At 49.7% G+C, this 13,988-nt stretch overlaps 1 protein-coding gene across 1 annotated transcript in view; it reads left to right on the top strand.

Annotated features, from left to right (window-relative positions):
• The window catches only part of LOC146856431 (glycoprotein-N-acetylgalactosamine 3-beta-galactosyltransferase 1-B-like), a 189,907-nt gene extending 176,175 nt beyond the window's left edge, over positions 1–13,732 (top strand). The window contains exon 3 of the mRNA XM_085654580.1: positions 12,885–13,732. Coding sequence (XP_085510706.1) covers positions 12,885–13,121 — 237 coding nt within the window. The 3' untranslated portion in view covers positions 13,122–13,732. The remainder of the gene's footprint in view (positions 1–12,884) is intronic.
• Positions 13,733–13,988: the final 256 nt, after the last annotated feature.

Below are 13,988 nucleotides of genomic sequence, written 5' to 3'. Positions count from 1 at the left end.
TGCAGTAGCTTCTGGCAATCATGGCGCTGTTCCGGTGTCAGGGTGGCGGAGAGGTGGACGCCCTCCAAGGAGCCGTCTTGGCTCGAGGTCCCCAGGAGGTCTGGTAGGGGCTCGGAGTCACTTTCACCCCCATCGTCGGTAGCCAGTAGTAAGCTTAGTTCAGTTCGGGCAAAATGGGGCTTGAGCCGGTTGGCGTGCAGGACCCTGAGGGGGTTCCTCGGGGACTCCATGTCGACCAGGTACGTGACGGGGCTCTTCCTTTCAACTATCTTGAAGGGCCCGGTCCACTTGTCCTGCAGGACGCAGGGGTCCACGGGGGACATGACCCAGACTTGCTGGCCCGGCTCAAACTCGACAGCTGAGGCATTCTCGTCATACCAGCGTTTCATATCTTCTTGGCTGGCTTCAAGGTTGGCTTCTGCCAGGGCACAGAACTTTCGAGTCTGGTTCCGCAGGGTCAGGAGGTACCGGTAGACGTCGGGCGGGGCACTTTGGACGTTCGCCTCCCAACCTTCCTTGACCAGGCTGAGGGGCCCTCGGACGGGGTGCCCATACAACAGTTCGAAGGGGCTGAAGCCCAGGGATTTCTGTGGTACCTCCCGGTAGGCGAACAGGAGGCAGGGCAACAGGACATCACATCTCCTCCTGAGGGGCTCTTCCAGGCCCTTGATCATCCCCTTCAGGGTTCGGTTGAACCGCTCGACCAGTCCGTTCCCCTGGGGGTGGTAAGGGGTGGTGAACTTATAGGTGACCCCACATTGTTGCCAGAGGGATCTCATGTACTTCGAGATAAAGTTCGTCCCCCTGTCGCTCACCACCTCTCGGGGGAACCCCACCCAGGAGAAGATGCCCATTAGGGCCCGGCCCACCACTGGAGCGGTCACAGTTCGGAGGGGGACAGCTTCTGGGTACCGGGTGGCGTGGTCGACCAGTACCAGGATGAAGCGGTGGCCCAGGGCGGTTCGGGGGTCGAATGGGCCCCACGATGTCTATCCCCACTCGCTCGAACGGGGTGTGGACGGCTGGGAATGGCTGCAGGGGGGCTTTCCCGCTAGCTTGGCAGGTCGGGCAGGACCGGCAGTGCTGGTCCACATCTCGTCTCATTCGGGGCCAATAGAAATGGGTCACGAGGCGGCTGTAAGTCTTGTCTCGCCCGAGATGTCCGGCGAGGGGCACGTCATGTGCCAGGTTCAAGAGGAATTCTCGAAATTGGAGGGGGACCACCAGCACCCGGCTGGCCCCTAGTTCGGCGACTTTCTGCTCGCTATACAATAAGTCATTGTCCCAATAGACCCAGTGGGTTCCCGAGGGGTCCCCCGCAGCCTGGGCGGCCGCCTGCTGTCGGGCCCCCTCGAGGGACGGGCAGCCCTTCTGTTCTTGCTGGAATTGTTCACGGGTGGGGCCCCCGTCGTGGCGCCACTGAGCCAGCTCGGGGATCTCGCTGAGGAGAGCGGCCTCGTTGGAAGAAAGTTCGGGTGGCCCGGCCTCCTCGTTAGGTTCCTCCGGGCCGGCGGAGGTGGATGGTTCGGGGCCCGCCGGTTGGTCCGGGGCCGCAGCTAGCTGGACGGTCATGGACCGAGTGGTGGCGCAGGCCCACTCGGGTAGTCCTAGCATCCCCAGATGCTCTCGGCGCTCCACCTGGGCCCAGGGGGAGCTCTCTAGGTCGTTCCCCAGGAGGCAGTCCACCGGGGCGTCGTCGCGGACAGTCACTTTTAGGGTGCCGGACACTCCTCCCCACTCAAAGGGGATTTGGGCCATCCGGCACATGCTCTCGGTGTTGTCGGCGGTCCGAACAGGGCAGAGGACATGTGGTAGGATCTGTTCGGGGGTCACCAGATGGCAGCGGACAGCGGTCACACTGGCCCCAGTGTCCCGGAGGGCCTCGGCCCTTCGCCCATCGATGGTGACCCACTGTTGGTACTTCTGGGTGTTGCTGGGGATGGTGGCGCGGGGCACCATCTCTCGGGAGCCTAGGCACACAAGCGACATGGCAGCTGGTTCCCACTCGGGGGACCCGTCGTCGTGGTTCTCCTCCTCGTCCTCTCCCTCCCCCAGGGCTGTGGCGGCAATTTGTCGGGGAGGTGGCCCCGTGGTCCCGTTCCGCCGGTTCACGGGGCAAGCCGGGTCACTTGCATAATGGCCGGCCTGCTGACATCCGAAGCAGGTTACCGTCGGTCGCGGTCCAGACCGGGCGATAGGGGTCCCTCTTCGGCCCTGGGTCGGGGAAGGGTGGTTGGTTGCTTGACCTCGTGGCGGGCTTCTGGGCGGCCCGGCTGGGAATTCTCGACTGCAGTGGGACCCCCCTCCTCTGCCGCGCTGGCGGGGAGGGCCCGTGGTGCTCCGTTGGTAGTCCCCCACGGGGTTCCGGGGGACCCGGGTGTTGACCCATCGGTCTGCTTCGGCGGCGAGCTTCCAGGGCTCGGTCAGTTTACTGTCCAGGAGGTGCTGCCTTAGTTCCACAAAGCAGTTGTTGGCGAGGTGCTCCCAGACAATGAGGTCGAACAGTTCGTTATATGAGGTGACCTTGCTCCCTTTGATCCATCCTTCCAACGCTCGGCTGAAGAAGTCCACGTATTCGACCCATGTGGTGCCGGGGATCTTCTTGCAGTCCCGGAAGCGTTGCCGGTACATCTCGGCCGACAGTCCGTAGCGTGTGAGTAGGGCTTCCTTCATGTGATCGTATGAGGTCATCACTGCATCGGGGAGTTGCAGCAGGGTATCTCGCCCCTCGCTGAGGAACCTCCCCCATAGGCCGGCGCCCCAATCCTTCCGGGGTACCCGATGGGAGGTCATGGCGACTTCGTACGCTCGGAACCATTGCTGGATGTCGTCATTTTTATAGTATTCCTTGACGACATCCTTAGGGATGTGAACCTTTGGCTCGGTCGGGGGCAGGGCGTCCCGGCCTCCGGGGTTGCTGGTCTCCCCAGTTTTAGCTTTTAGTTCAAGTTCTTTAAGGCTCCTCTCGTGCTCGAGGGTTAGCCGTCTCTCCTCTAGCTCCCGATGCCTTTTCTTCTCCTCGATTTCTTCCTGTAGTCGTAGTTGCTCCAGGGCTATCTTTTTCTCCGCCAGTAGGAGCTCCCCGTCCAGCCGGAGTCGGGTAAGGTCCATTTCGTGGGTCCGGGCCCTTTCCCGTTCTCGGATCTCTTCGGGGGAAAGGCTGGTGTCTGGGGTGGTTCGCTCCCCGTTTGTCGGGGTCGTGGTTGGCAGGTTTCCGTCCCGGGCCGCGGTCCCTTCGGCTCTGGGTGGAGGGGTTTCGGGTTCTGCCCAGGCTTTCAAGGCTTTCTGCATTTCCTCCTTGGTGCCCAATCCTGTGGTTGGGATCCCTTTGTCTTTGCAGAATTGTTTGAGTTCCTTGTGTGTGTATTCCTCCAGTTTCTCCAACTGGAAGGTTGCGGCCACGGTTGCTTCTTGGCCATCCATGGTTCCCTTTTTCTCTCTTCGTCTGGTCAGGCAGTGGTTGCGTTACTTGCTTGTACGATTGCGTTTGCTCGGATCCCGTCGCTGGCCACCAAATGTTGGAGGGAGGCCCACCGGGTAGTCGGGGAGACTATTCCGGACACCCTCCTACCGCAAAGGTTATAGCCGAGCGCCGCTGAGAAGCCCCCTCAGGGAGGTCTTTCTCCTATGTTCGTACTAGGCCCAGTAACACCACCACACAGGACTCAGTAGTAGTTGCAAGATTAGATTCTTTATCGGGAGCAATGCGTGCAATATTTACAGAGGGATCGAGGGATCCTATCAGAGTCTCAATGTTCGTTCAAGAGGGAAGGGTAGCGGGACAGTCTTAGTGCCAGCCAGGCACAGGAGGCTCTGCGCCAGACCTTGGATGCTGGTCTCAGAGCGGCTCGGACGTGGAGAGCCGCGACGTCGTCTGCAGGGCTCGGATGGTAGTTCCGCTTCGGTCGAGCCGCGACGAGGTCAGCTGGGCTCTGGTGGTAAGGTTCAACAAGGTCGGGCCGCGACAACGTCAGCAGGGCCCCAAGGTTCGTGAAGGTCTTTAAGCACGGTGGAGCCGCGACGCCGTCAGCAGGGCTCCAGTGGTGGTTCAGGGTGAGTCTTCTTCCGTAGGGTCAGCCGCGATCCGATCAGCAGGGCTCTTGACTCCAGGATACAACTACTGCCCTGTTGTCGGGTCGCCCCAGATATAGGACGGGAGCCCTTTGATGTCCGGACCCTTGCGCCCGGAGGGGGCGGAGAGGCCGGGTAGGGAGCGGCCAGACGCCCAGCAGGAGAGGCGCCAGGCCCCAGAGAGCTGGGGGGCGGTCACACCTATGTGTGGGGAGACGGTTGGGGGTCCCATCGATACTGCCCTCCGCCGGGAGTGGGAAGGGCTCACGTGGTATCCCCCGGGCCAGGGGTTGGCGTCTCGATGTCGGGCCTCGCTGGGACCGAGGCCGGGTAGAGCAGGGTCATACAGGTGGTCACGTGGAGTGACGTGCAATCCAAAATGGAGGAGTCCCGATGTGCATGGGACCTTGTGCGGCTTAGCGCGGGGAAACAGGACCACGCCACGAGGCCGGCTCCCACAGAGATGTAAAAGTTGGGGGTAGAGGCAAGGAGGAGAAAAGAAAGAAGGCATCAGATAGGGAAGTGGTTTAATGTGGTGTTTCGTTATTGACATGTGTGGATGAACCCCTTACTTTCTCAATGGCCCCTCTTATATGCCTCTATGCATGTCACCACCATTGAAGTGTGCCTTACAGCCATAGATTGGCATAGTCCATCCAATAACTAAATATCAGTGCAGATGAACCTTCCAATTGTGTAGTCAAAATATAATTTAAGAAATAAACATTATTAGCTTCTCCCTAGTAGTCAATGTCCCAGCTCACTCACAAGGACTGTACCTCAACCTACATTCCACAATTTCTGACTCATCCTTAGCAGCTCCCAGCAGAAATCCTGATCTGAATATCAGAGGAAGTAATAAATCAACCATGGATGTTGGCTAGAAAGTTGAAACTGCCTTGGTTATGAGCTTGCTGGATAAAGGGATGGGCATCTGTTTTAGCCTTCAGACCAACAGGCCAGAGGAAAGAAGCACAACAGAGGCAAGCACTGTGAGGGCTAACCACATGTCTGCTTGTAGAAACACGTTTTTAGCGACCGCCTGAATTTGAAATAAACAGCTTCCATGTGTAGAGACAAATACCGAGATTTCCATAGGAATAAATCTCACATGTGAAAAGTATTTCTTTTGAATTTCTTGTCAAGTTGTAGGGATGGCTGGCGAGCTACGTTTAGGGTATATTAAACATCTGCTGGGGAAGATATTTGAAAAAAAAACTATGATAGGTAATTCAGAGCTCAGCTATGTAAGACTTTGTGGACGAGGTAGCTGATTTTGAAATTTGCTCTTTCCTTTATAGTGAAGCTGTGTGATATGGCCATGTTTCAGGTCAAACAGAATGTGGAGCATAATTGATCTTGATCCTTTGGAGATAGGATACTTATTTCTTAGGGATTCCATTGTGGAGGCTGTTGCAGTAGAGATGGTGGACCGTTGATAAAGAGCTTCCAATTAACACTAGAGAATAGTTTTGTAAAACATTTAAGAACTTTAGCTGGGAAAGGAAGAAAATATACATCAAGCAACATTTTCTTTTTCTTCCTGGCTCAGCAACTCCTTCGCCTTTTTGTAGTACCCCTATGCAGTACTGCAAGACAGAACTCGACAGGCTCTTCATCTCTCCCTTCATACCCCTACAAAAATTGCACAGCTATTTCAAGTTTGCATTGCATAGTCAACCGACCTAGCATATTTGCCCAGTAGCCCCTCCATTCACATCCAGTCTGCTGCTAGAACTTAAAGTGGCAATTGGCAATAGCATTCATGGACAAATTCAATGCCCGCGCAACCAGGGGCATGATGTAGTTGGAGAGTGGGAAATGGAGAGAAGGTTTGCGTGCAGCAGCCATGGTGGGCCGGTTGGCAATTAAGAATTTGTTTCTAATTAAACTGCACCACAGCAAACCCAATACTACATGATGCAGTTCTTTACACAACTTGTGAGGTGTCCACCCAGCTCTTCTCTCTGCATCCAGTGCAACCTACTGAACCTCCACTGGCTCCCAGTCAACAAAAGAATCAACTTCAAGCTCCTCACACACACCTACAAAGCCGTACACAATGTGGGACCTGTGTACCTCAACCACCGCCTCATATTCTATACACCGACCAGAGACCTCCGCCTGGCCCTGGCCGCCGTCCCACATATCCGCAAGACCACAGCAGGAAGAAAATCCTTCTTCTATTTTGCAGAAAGGACCTGGAATGCCCTGCCTCTCCACCTCAGGCAATCACCGTCACTGCCTCAATTCAGGTAGGACCTCAATACTTGGCTCTTTGACTGAACCACAGTGCCTTTTGACAGATTACCAGTGCCCTACACCCTCCCCCAGTGCCTTCAGAACCTTTCGGTGAGTAGTTGCTTTTTACAAGTCACCTGATTGATTGATTGCGCAGTAAATCTTCCTGCTGCATTATGGTAATTATAAAAGGATGTTCACAGCACTGTCCCACACACAGCTACAAAACTAGCCCACCACATCTCAAAACTCAACCTACACAAAGTTACAAAACCAGCCCATTCACTGACCTGTCATATTGGCCCTTCAGGCATTGTCAGACTGTTTTATAGGCCTGTCCGACTTACTGTGCACACTACTAAGAGAACATTGACAGTGTACATAGACGCAGTGAGAGTTAGTGACCAGCAGTAGGACATGGATGCAGCTGCAGCCTTCATAATCTTTCATTTCGAAAAGTCTGTGGATGATACATTTAATTTAGGACACACAGCATGCTTTGTAATGACTTACATGATGGAACATGTTAATGTTTTTATGTAACTCTCAAAAAACTAAAAGTCTCTTTTATGCTGAAAGAGAGGGGGACAGACTTCTTCAATAGGTTACTAATTTACAAAAACATTGAGATGTTAGAAGTGAGACAGTGTGACCACAACAGTTAAATGTGAGTCAATTAAAATGCTTAGATGTGTCTTTAGGAACTTCCAAATTGTAAGAAAAAAACAACCTTGGAACGGAGTGGAAGTGGAAAAGAGTACGCAGGGAGGAACCCACTGCATGAATTGCCATGCCTTTATAATGTGTGTTTTGTTACCTTATTTATTTGGAAGTTTATAGAGCTCACAGCTACCCACGACGGGGGTGTCCCGGCGCTATGACAGATGGCAGAAGTGGGAACCAGGAGGGATCTAGGTGCTGGAAAAAAAACAGGTCTTTAGGATACGTCGAAAAATGGTTTCTGACTCAGTAGTGCGAAGGGAGAGAGGCAGGCTGTTCCAAAGTTTGGCAGTGATCACTGCAAAGGCTCTGCCACCCATTTTGCATATCGGTCTGGCCGCTGCGTTCTGAATAATCTGTAGACGTCGGATCAAGTAGGCTGGTGCCCCGAGATAGAGACTATTTGCGTAATCAAGATGAGAGGTAATCAAGGCATGGATGACAGTCCGGCGGGACTCCATGGAGAGAAGATGGAGAATTTTACGGAGCATATGAAGTTTACCAAAGCAGGATGAGGACACCTGACTGATTTGGGATTTACAAGACAGCTCATTATCAAAACGGAACCCAATGTTCCTGGCCGAGTCCACAGGGATCAGAGGAGGATTGAGCACTGATGGCCACCACAGCGACGGGGAAAGAGGGCTAATTTGGTTGAAAAAGAGAACCTCGGTTTTGTCCGAGTTGAGCTTGAGAATATTCAAAGACATCCATGAAGAGATGTTGCTCAGGCAGTGTTGAAAATTAGAGAATGCCGCCTCGGAGTAATCTTCAAAAGAAAACACCAATTGGGTGTCGTCGGCAAAAGAGATCGCTCTCACCCCACAGGATTCTACCAGTGCCGCCAGGGGGGAGAGGTAGACATTAAAAAAGAGGGGGCTCAGAGCAGATCCCTGAGGCACCTTACAACTCAAGGGTTTCTCTTCGGAGACAAAAGGATACAGAGAGACTTTTTGAGTTTGGCAGCAGAGGTAGGACTGAATCCAAGACAGCACAATGCCCTGGATCCCGACATTGTGGAGTCTCTCTAGTAGGATTGAATGAGCGACCGCGTTGAATGCCGCGTCAAAAAGCACTAATATGGTAGCTTTGCCTGAATCCACACATTCCCATATAGTCTCCGAGACCTCGAGAAGGGTGGTCTCAGTGCTATAGCCGGCTCTAAACCCGGACTGGGAGTCATGGAAAAGATGTCAAGATTCCAAATAACTGGAAAGTTGTTCCTGTACTAGTTTTTCCAGAACTTTAGCTGGAACAGGTAAGAGAGAGATAGGTCGAAAGTTTTTATGGATTGCAGGGTCAGCATCAGAGATTTTAAGAATAGGCACTAAAAGAGCCTGTTTCCATGCTAAGGGGAAAGTACCAGTAGAAAGAGAGGAGTTCCAGATCTGGTTAAGTTGAGAGATGAGGAGAGGGGATAGAATACTGAGGAACTGAGCTGGACTGGGATCCTTAGGTGAACCGGATTTGCAAGCTAGGAGTTTCTGAAGTGAGGTATCAATAGAAGTGGGGTGGAAAGAGGTCAACGCGTTGGTGTTAGCCGGAATAGTGAATGGGATTAGGGAGTGAGATTGGGGGGGGGGGGGGGGGGGGGGGTAAACATACCGTAAATATCCAGAATTTTATCATGGAAGAAATCAGATAATCCGTTACAGAGATCCTGGGTAGGAGGGATTACGCTCGAAATGGCAGACGGCTTAGTAAAGCCTTTGACAATTTTGAAAAGAGTATTAGTTGAGTTGCCAGCGGAATGAATTTTATTAATTAAGTATTCTCTCATCGTGGAGCGTTTTGAGTTAATGGAAAATTTTTATGGCGGCTCTATAGACTAATTTAGCCGAGGGATCATAGGCTAGTCTCCAGCTGCGCTCAAGTTTCTTGCAGCAGCTCTTCTCTGCACGGACCACAGGGCTGACGATTTTTGTCGTGAGGAGTGGGAGAGTTTAGGGGGGGTAACAGTATCTAATGCCGAGGAGAGCCAGCGGTTAAAATTTAGAGAGTCCGGGTCTGGATCTCCTACCAATTGAAGGGGAGTGGAGTAGAGCACCAATGTCATGGAATTCTTAGTAATTTTAAAGCACTGCCTTCTGTAATCCAAGTTAATGGGGGGATTGGAAATATGAGGAGGTAGTGTGATGTCGAAAGGAATTAAGAAATGGTCGGACCAGGTAAGTGATTCGGAAGAAGCTATGGCTAAGTTATGGTTGTTAGTAAAAAGTAAATCAAGGCGTGTTACCGGCGCGATGTGGGGGGCCACTGACTAGACCAGACTAGATTTAGACCCTCTAGAGTCTCTACTAACTGACAGGCTTTGGTGCAATGTGTGTCATCCACGTGCAATTTGAAATCTCCAAGAATCGTTAAGTGGGGATGCTTAAGCGGCAGGTCAGCCGCTATACTATAGAGTTCTAGTAGGCGGTGGGGAAGATAATTAGGGGGTCTATAGACCAGAATTCCGACCATTGCTACATTTGGTGCCAATGTTATGCTAAAGTACATGGCTTCCAGGGGCCCGGTTTTCAGGATTTTCCTATAAGGTATTTCCCAGCTGGAGCGAAGGATCACTGCAACTCCACCTCCCAATTTGTTACCAGCCATATTCGCCCGGCAAACCGCTAGCTGCTAGGAATGGCTAGGGTGAGGTCAGGATTACAGTGGTCCCTGACCCAGGTTTCGGTCAAGAACATTAGGTCCCAAGCATGACTTTCCAGGGAGAGCCAAATGTCATCAGAGTGGCGGGGCAAGGAACACCAGTTAAGTAAGCAGGATTTGATGGAGGGGGAGTCAGTAGTGTTCCCCTTTAAAGTGCTAGAGGGAGTAGGCGAAGTCGACAGTGGTAGTGGGGAGTCAGCTAAACAAGTAAATAAACAGGAGTCACATTTGAAATGGGAAGAAGGCTCTGAGAGATCTGGGATAACCGGAGACTTACAGTGACCGTCTCGCACGTTTAGGAGTTGAGGCCTGGACCATTGCCTAGGATCATCAGAGGGTCCACTGGCAGCATGGCTGGCGCTGGCCGCGGTACAGTCGCGGCTGGGAGCAGACGGGCTTGCCCTTGGCACTGCGCGCGTCCGCTGCACGTCGGAAATGACATGCGGCTTAAGTAGGTAGTGGGAGCTGGTACGCTAACCGGCAGGCTCTGCCCACCCGTTTTAGGCCTTGTCCACCCTTGGTCTCAATAACAGCTTGCCTTCCAAGGAAAAGCCCATGCTGCTGATGGCTTGAGATGGTGGTAATGGAGGGCCCACGAAATGTGTCTGGATCAGCGAGAGCATTGAAGAGTCTCCTTATTCTCAATACAATATGTTGACGTTCAATGCATTGTGGCATAGTCCGTTTTGGTGCATCCTGATTTTGACCCTTTTTAGCTTGTACATCATTTTTCATCAATAAATTGTGTTGCTTTAGATATATATTTTCCAGGCTACATTTGGTAGTCAAGTTGAAGGTGGCAAAGATGTTTACCAGAAGTATCATGTAGACAACGTAGAGTGTTGGTGATAGTGCAGACCCTTAAGAGAAGCTACACACAACACTGATGATGGGGCTAGGAATGCGGCCAATTTCACCTTACGAGTCATGTTGAAGAGAAAAAAAGGGATCAGTTGGAGAAACATGTCATCCAGGTCACAGTGGCAAGTCTTTCCAAGAGCATTCTTTCAGTGACTTAGAAGTCAAGTAGGACGTGAACATACATAGACCAGGGCTGTGAGCAGTTTTTCAAGAATGTATGTAAGAGCTGTCTCAGTCCATCAACATGAGCAGGACCTTACCGAGAGTCTCTCTAGAGATTCTGTTGTTCCAGGCACACTAAACGTTCTGTATGAAACACAGGATTATAAGCAAGTCTGAAAAGGCCAAAAATTGGTTGCATATGGCCTGAGACTCTGGATACAAATTTGTCCACTAATTTTACTCATCTGAGATAGTCTCTGCTAAGTTTTTCTACAGATGTTTTAATGTTAGTTTTGTCTCTGTTACTAGTCCACATTGTACACCTGTCCTTCACCCTTTGAAGAATGTTGTTACCTCCTTGGGAAAATTAGTTTTGGACATTTGTTTCAGCTGGCTTTCATTTCAGTTTCCATGGAAAATATTTTTATTCTTCAGACGGCATAGCAAACTGTACATGTGATGCGCTCAGTGAGTCCCTTGCTTTCTGGTGGTGCTAGCGAATCTCTAACCCTGGTACTTTATGCGGCTGCTCAGTAGTTTACGGATGGTGACAAAAAACAAACGGGCGGTCTTTCCATGATCATTGCACCTGGGATGATAATCTGTCATGTTTGTTTCATATTTAATGTGGATGGTGGTCTGCTGTTTCACTGTGCTTTCAATTAATATGATCTATGTCGAGTGAATTTAGTTGATTGTTTTTTTTTGTTTATTCAAGTTCCTGTAATCCAATTGTATCCTTTTTTTAAATAATAGTAAAACAATGTGCTGAGGTTGTGCCTTTTGTCATAAATATAATCAGTTATCGCTTAATTCAAAATCACTTGATCTCTGTTGCATATTAAATTTGTTTAGTGCCATATTGTTGTTAGTCTATGCTTATGCGTATCCTGCTTGAATAACTTGTGTAAGTTGTACAGGAAGTCTAGCTAATGACGGTTACAGGTAATGCTCATCTATTGAAAGCTGTTATTAGCCTCTGAAGGCTATGTGGACATGTCGCTTGTAAACATTCCACGTGCAACCTACCTAATGAAGACTAGGTGAGAGATTAGCCCTTGAAGTTTGGCCTGGAGGACTAGCTAATGTGTGCACAGAAGCTTATAGACTGAAGTCCGTACTCAAAGCCTGCCTAGTGTTGGTCTCACATGAAGACCAGCTAGTAAATAGAACACCCTAATCCTAGTTACTGTTGGCCTCACACAAAAAGTGGCTAATGAAGACTGAATGTAGTCTAGCTGGTGATGGCCACACATTAAGCCTAACTAACGAAGACTACCGGAACCCCAACTAGTGAAGATGCACAGGAAGCCTAGCGATTGAGCAGAGGAAGAATAGCTAGTGAAGGATGCTTAGCTATTGAAGATTGTACTCAGTACACAGCTACTGAAAGTTATTCTTGAAGAGAATTACTGAGGACTGCACAAGAACCTACTTTGTGAAGACTGTACAGGTAGCTAAGCTTCTGAAGACTTGCTTTTGAACCCTTCCTTCCGAAAGGCAGTCCAGAAAGCAAGGGTTGTGATGACTTTAAGAAAGCGGCCATTAGAGAGTAAAGATGGTGTAAACTAGTTAGTGAAGGCTGTACCGGAAGACTGGCTACGAAAGTCAATACAGGACGTCTGGCTTGTGAAAGCTATTTAGAAAACAAGCTAGTGGGTGCTGTATAGAAAGTTCAGCGAACTCTCCAGCAGATTAGTTAATGAAGGCAGGACCTACAACTTGGTTTGTGAAGTTTGTATTTGAAGCTTAGCCCATGAAGTAGTCTTTTGAAATGTAGAATATGAACACTAAAAATAGAAGAGTTGGAATGGCTATAGATGATGCCTGACTGGCCGTGGATGCTGAGGAAGCCCAACTAGTGTTCTTGAATTCTATACAGCAGAGAATGTACACAAACCATAGCTATTGATGAAAGCACAGGAAGCCTAGATACTGATTGCTACATAGGTAGTCAAATTTGAGAAGACTACAGAGGAAGATTAGCCACAGAATAATACCTCAAAAGTCCAGAAAACAGAGAATATTTTGTATAGTGATTTGGATCTCTTTAAATGCAATAGACACGGAAAACTGACCCATGTGATGTGTGATTGCCCGGTATTCGTTCTTTATCATGAAACTTTCAGGGTCTTTCTGATCCCGGACACTAACTATTATGGTCCTTTTCTTCACAGGGCCCCCAGTGCTGCTCAGATCTGACAATTTCCTTTCACTCTGTCGATCCACAACTGATGTACCAGTTGGAATACCTGACGTATCATTTTCGGGCCTATGGCTACCAGTACCGGTACCAGCCAGCGCTCCCGGAGAATGTACAAAAACTACCAGTGCACTCTCCGAAGAAGGTGGAGAAGGAAAATCCAAGCCTCTCTAATGCAACGGACCTTGAAGCAAAACCCGAGAAACTTTGATTAAGCAATTTCTACAAAACTGATAATTTGCTTGGGCTGTGGTTCTCTTTCAGGGAGAGGTGGAGGTGTAGGCCCCTGGTACATCCAATATTGGCTTGATTTTGCATTAAACTGCTAAAGGAGACATTGGAATCATTATCAGCATCAAAGTAAACAACTCACCTGAATCTGTTGAAGTCGCAGTATTGAAACGCATGGAAACAATCATCAAACATAAAAAGATCAGATGCAAGGAGGCATGAACTCTACACACAGTTACTTCATCTTCCAAAATCTCCGATTTTGACTCTAAAAAGTGGTGGCAAAGTCTGGTGGTTCTGTTGTCTAATTTTAGAGCAGTGATTTTAGTCCAGCTACAAGTGGTGGTTGGACCCCATAAGAGTTCCTAACCTGCTCTTGTTTTCAATTCTTCTGAGATCAAATTACACTGTCCTCATCACCTAAGAGTTCCTGTCTTTTTAAGTAAGTTTCCTTTTGATAATCTGTTTAAATGTTTTGTTTATTCATGCATTTGGTGACTATGCTACACGAAAGAAAGAAGTTTTCATAGCCACAGAAATGAACTATTAAACAGATGAACAAAGGCAGTCAATAAAACCACTCTTTCTCCCATTTCGGATATCGACTTTCTCATCTAATTGAATTATCTTCAACAAAACGTGTTGTTTTAGCGAAAATCCAGGTAACGTGTACCCCTACCCAAGACCAATGGATGCTATATTGTGAAAGGGGACAATTGACGTCTCTGAATTGGATGTTGATAATTGGGTTATCTAAGGTGGACAGGAAAGTTGGGGCATTGTTGCACCTGTAGCAAGAACCATTTAGTGTAAGTCGAGCTGATTTTAACAAAAAGAGTCGCAACTT

Source organism: Triturus cristatus, chromosome 4_1 (assembly GCF_964204655.1).
Source record: "Triturus cristatus chromosome 4_1, aTriCri1.1, whole genome shotgun sequence".
Taxonomy (NCBI): Eukaryota; Metazoa; Chordata; class Amphibia; order Caudata; family Salamandridae; genus Triturus; species Triturus cristatus.
This window is presented reverse-complemented; position numbering and strand designations above follow the sequence as displayed.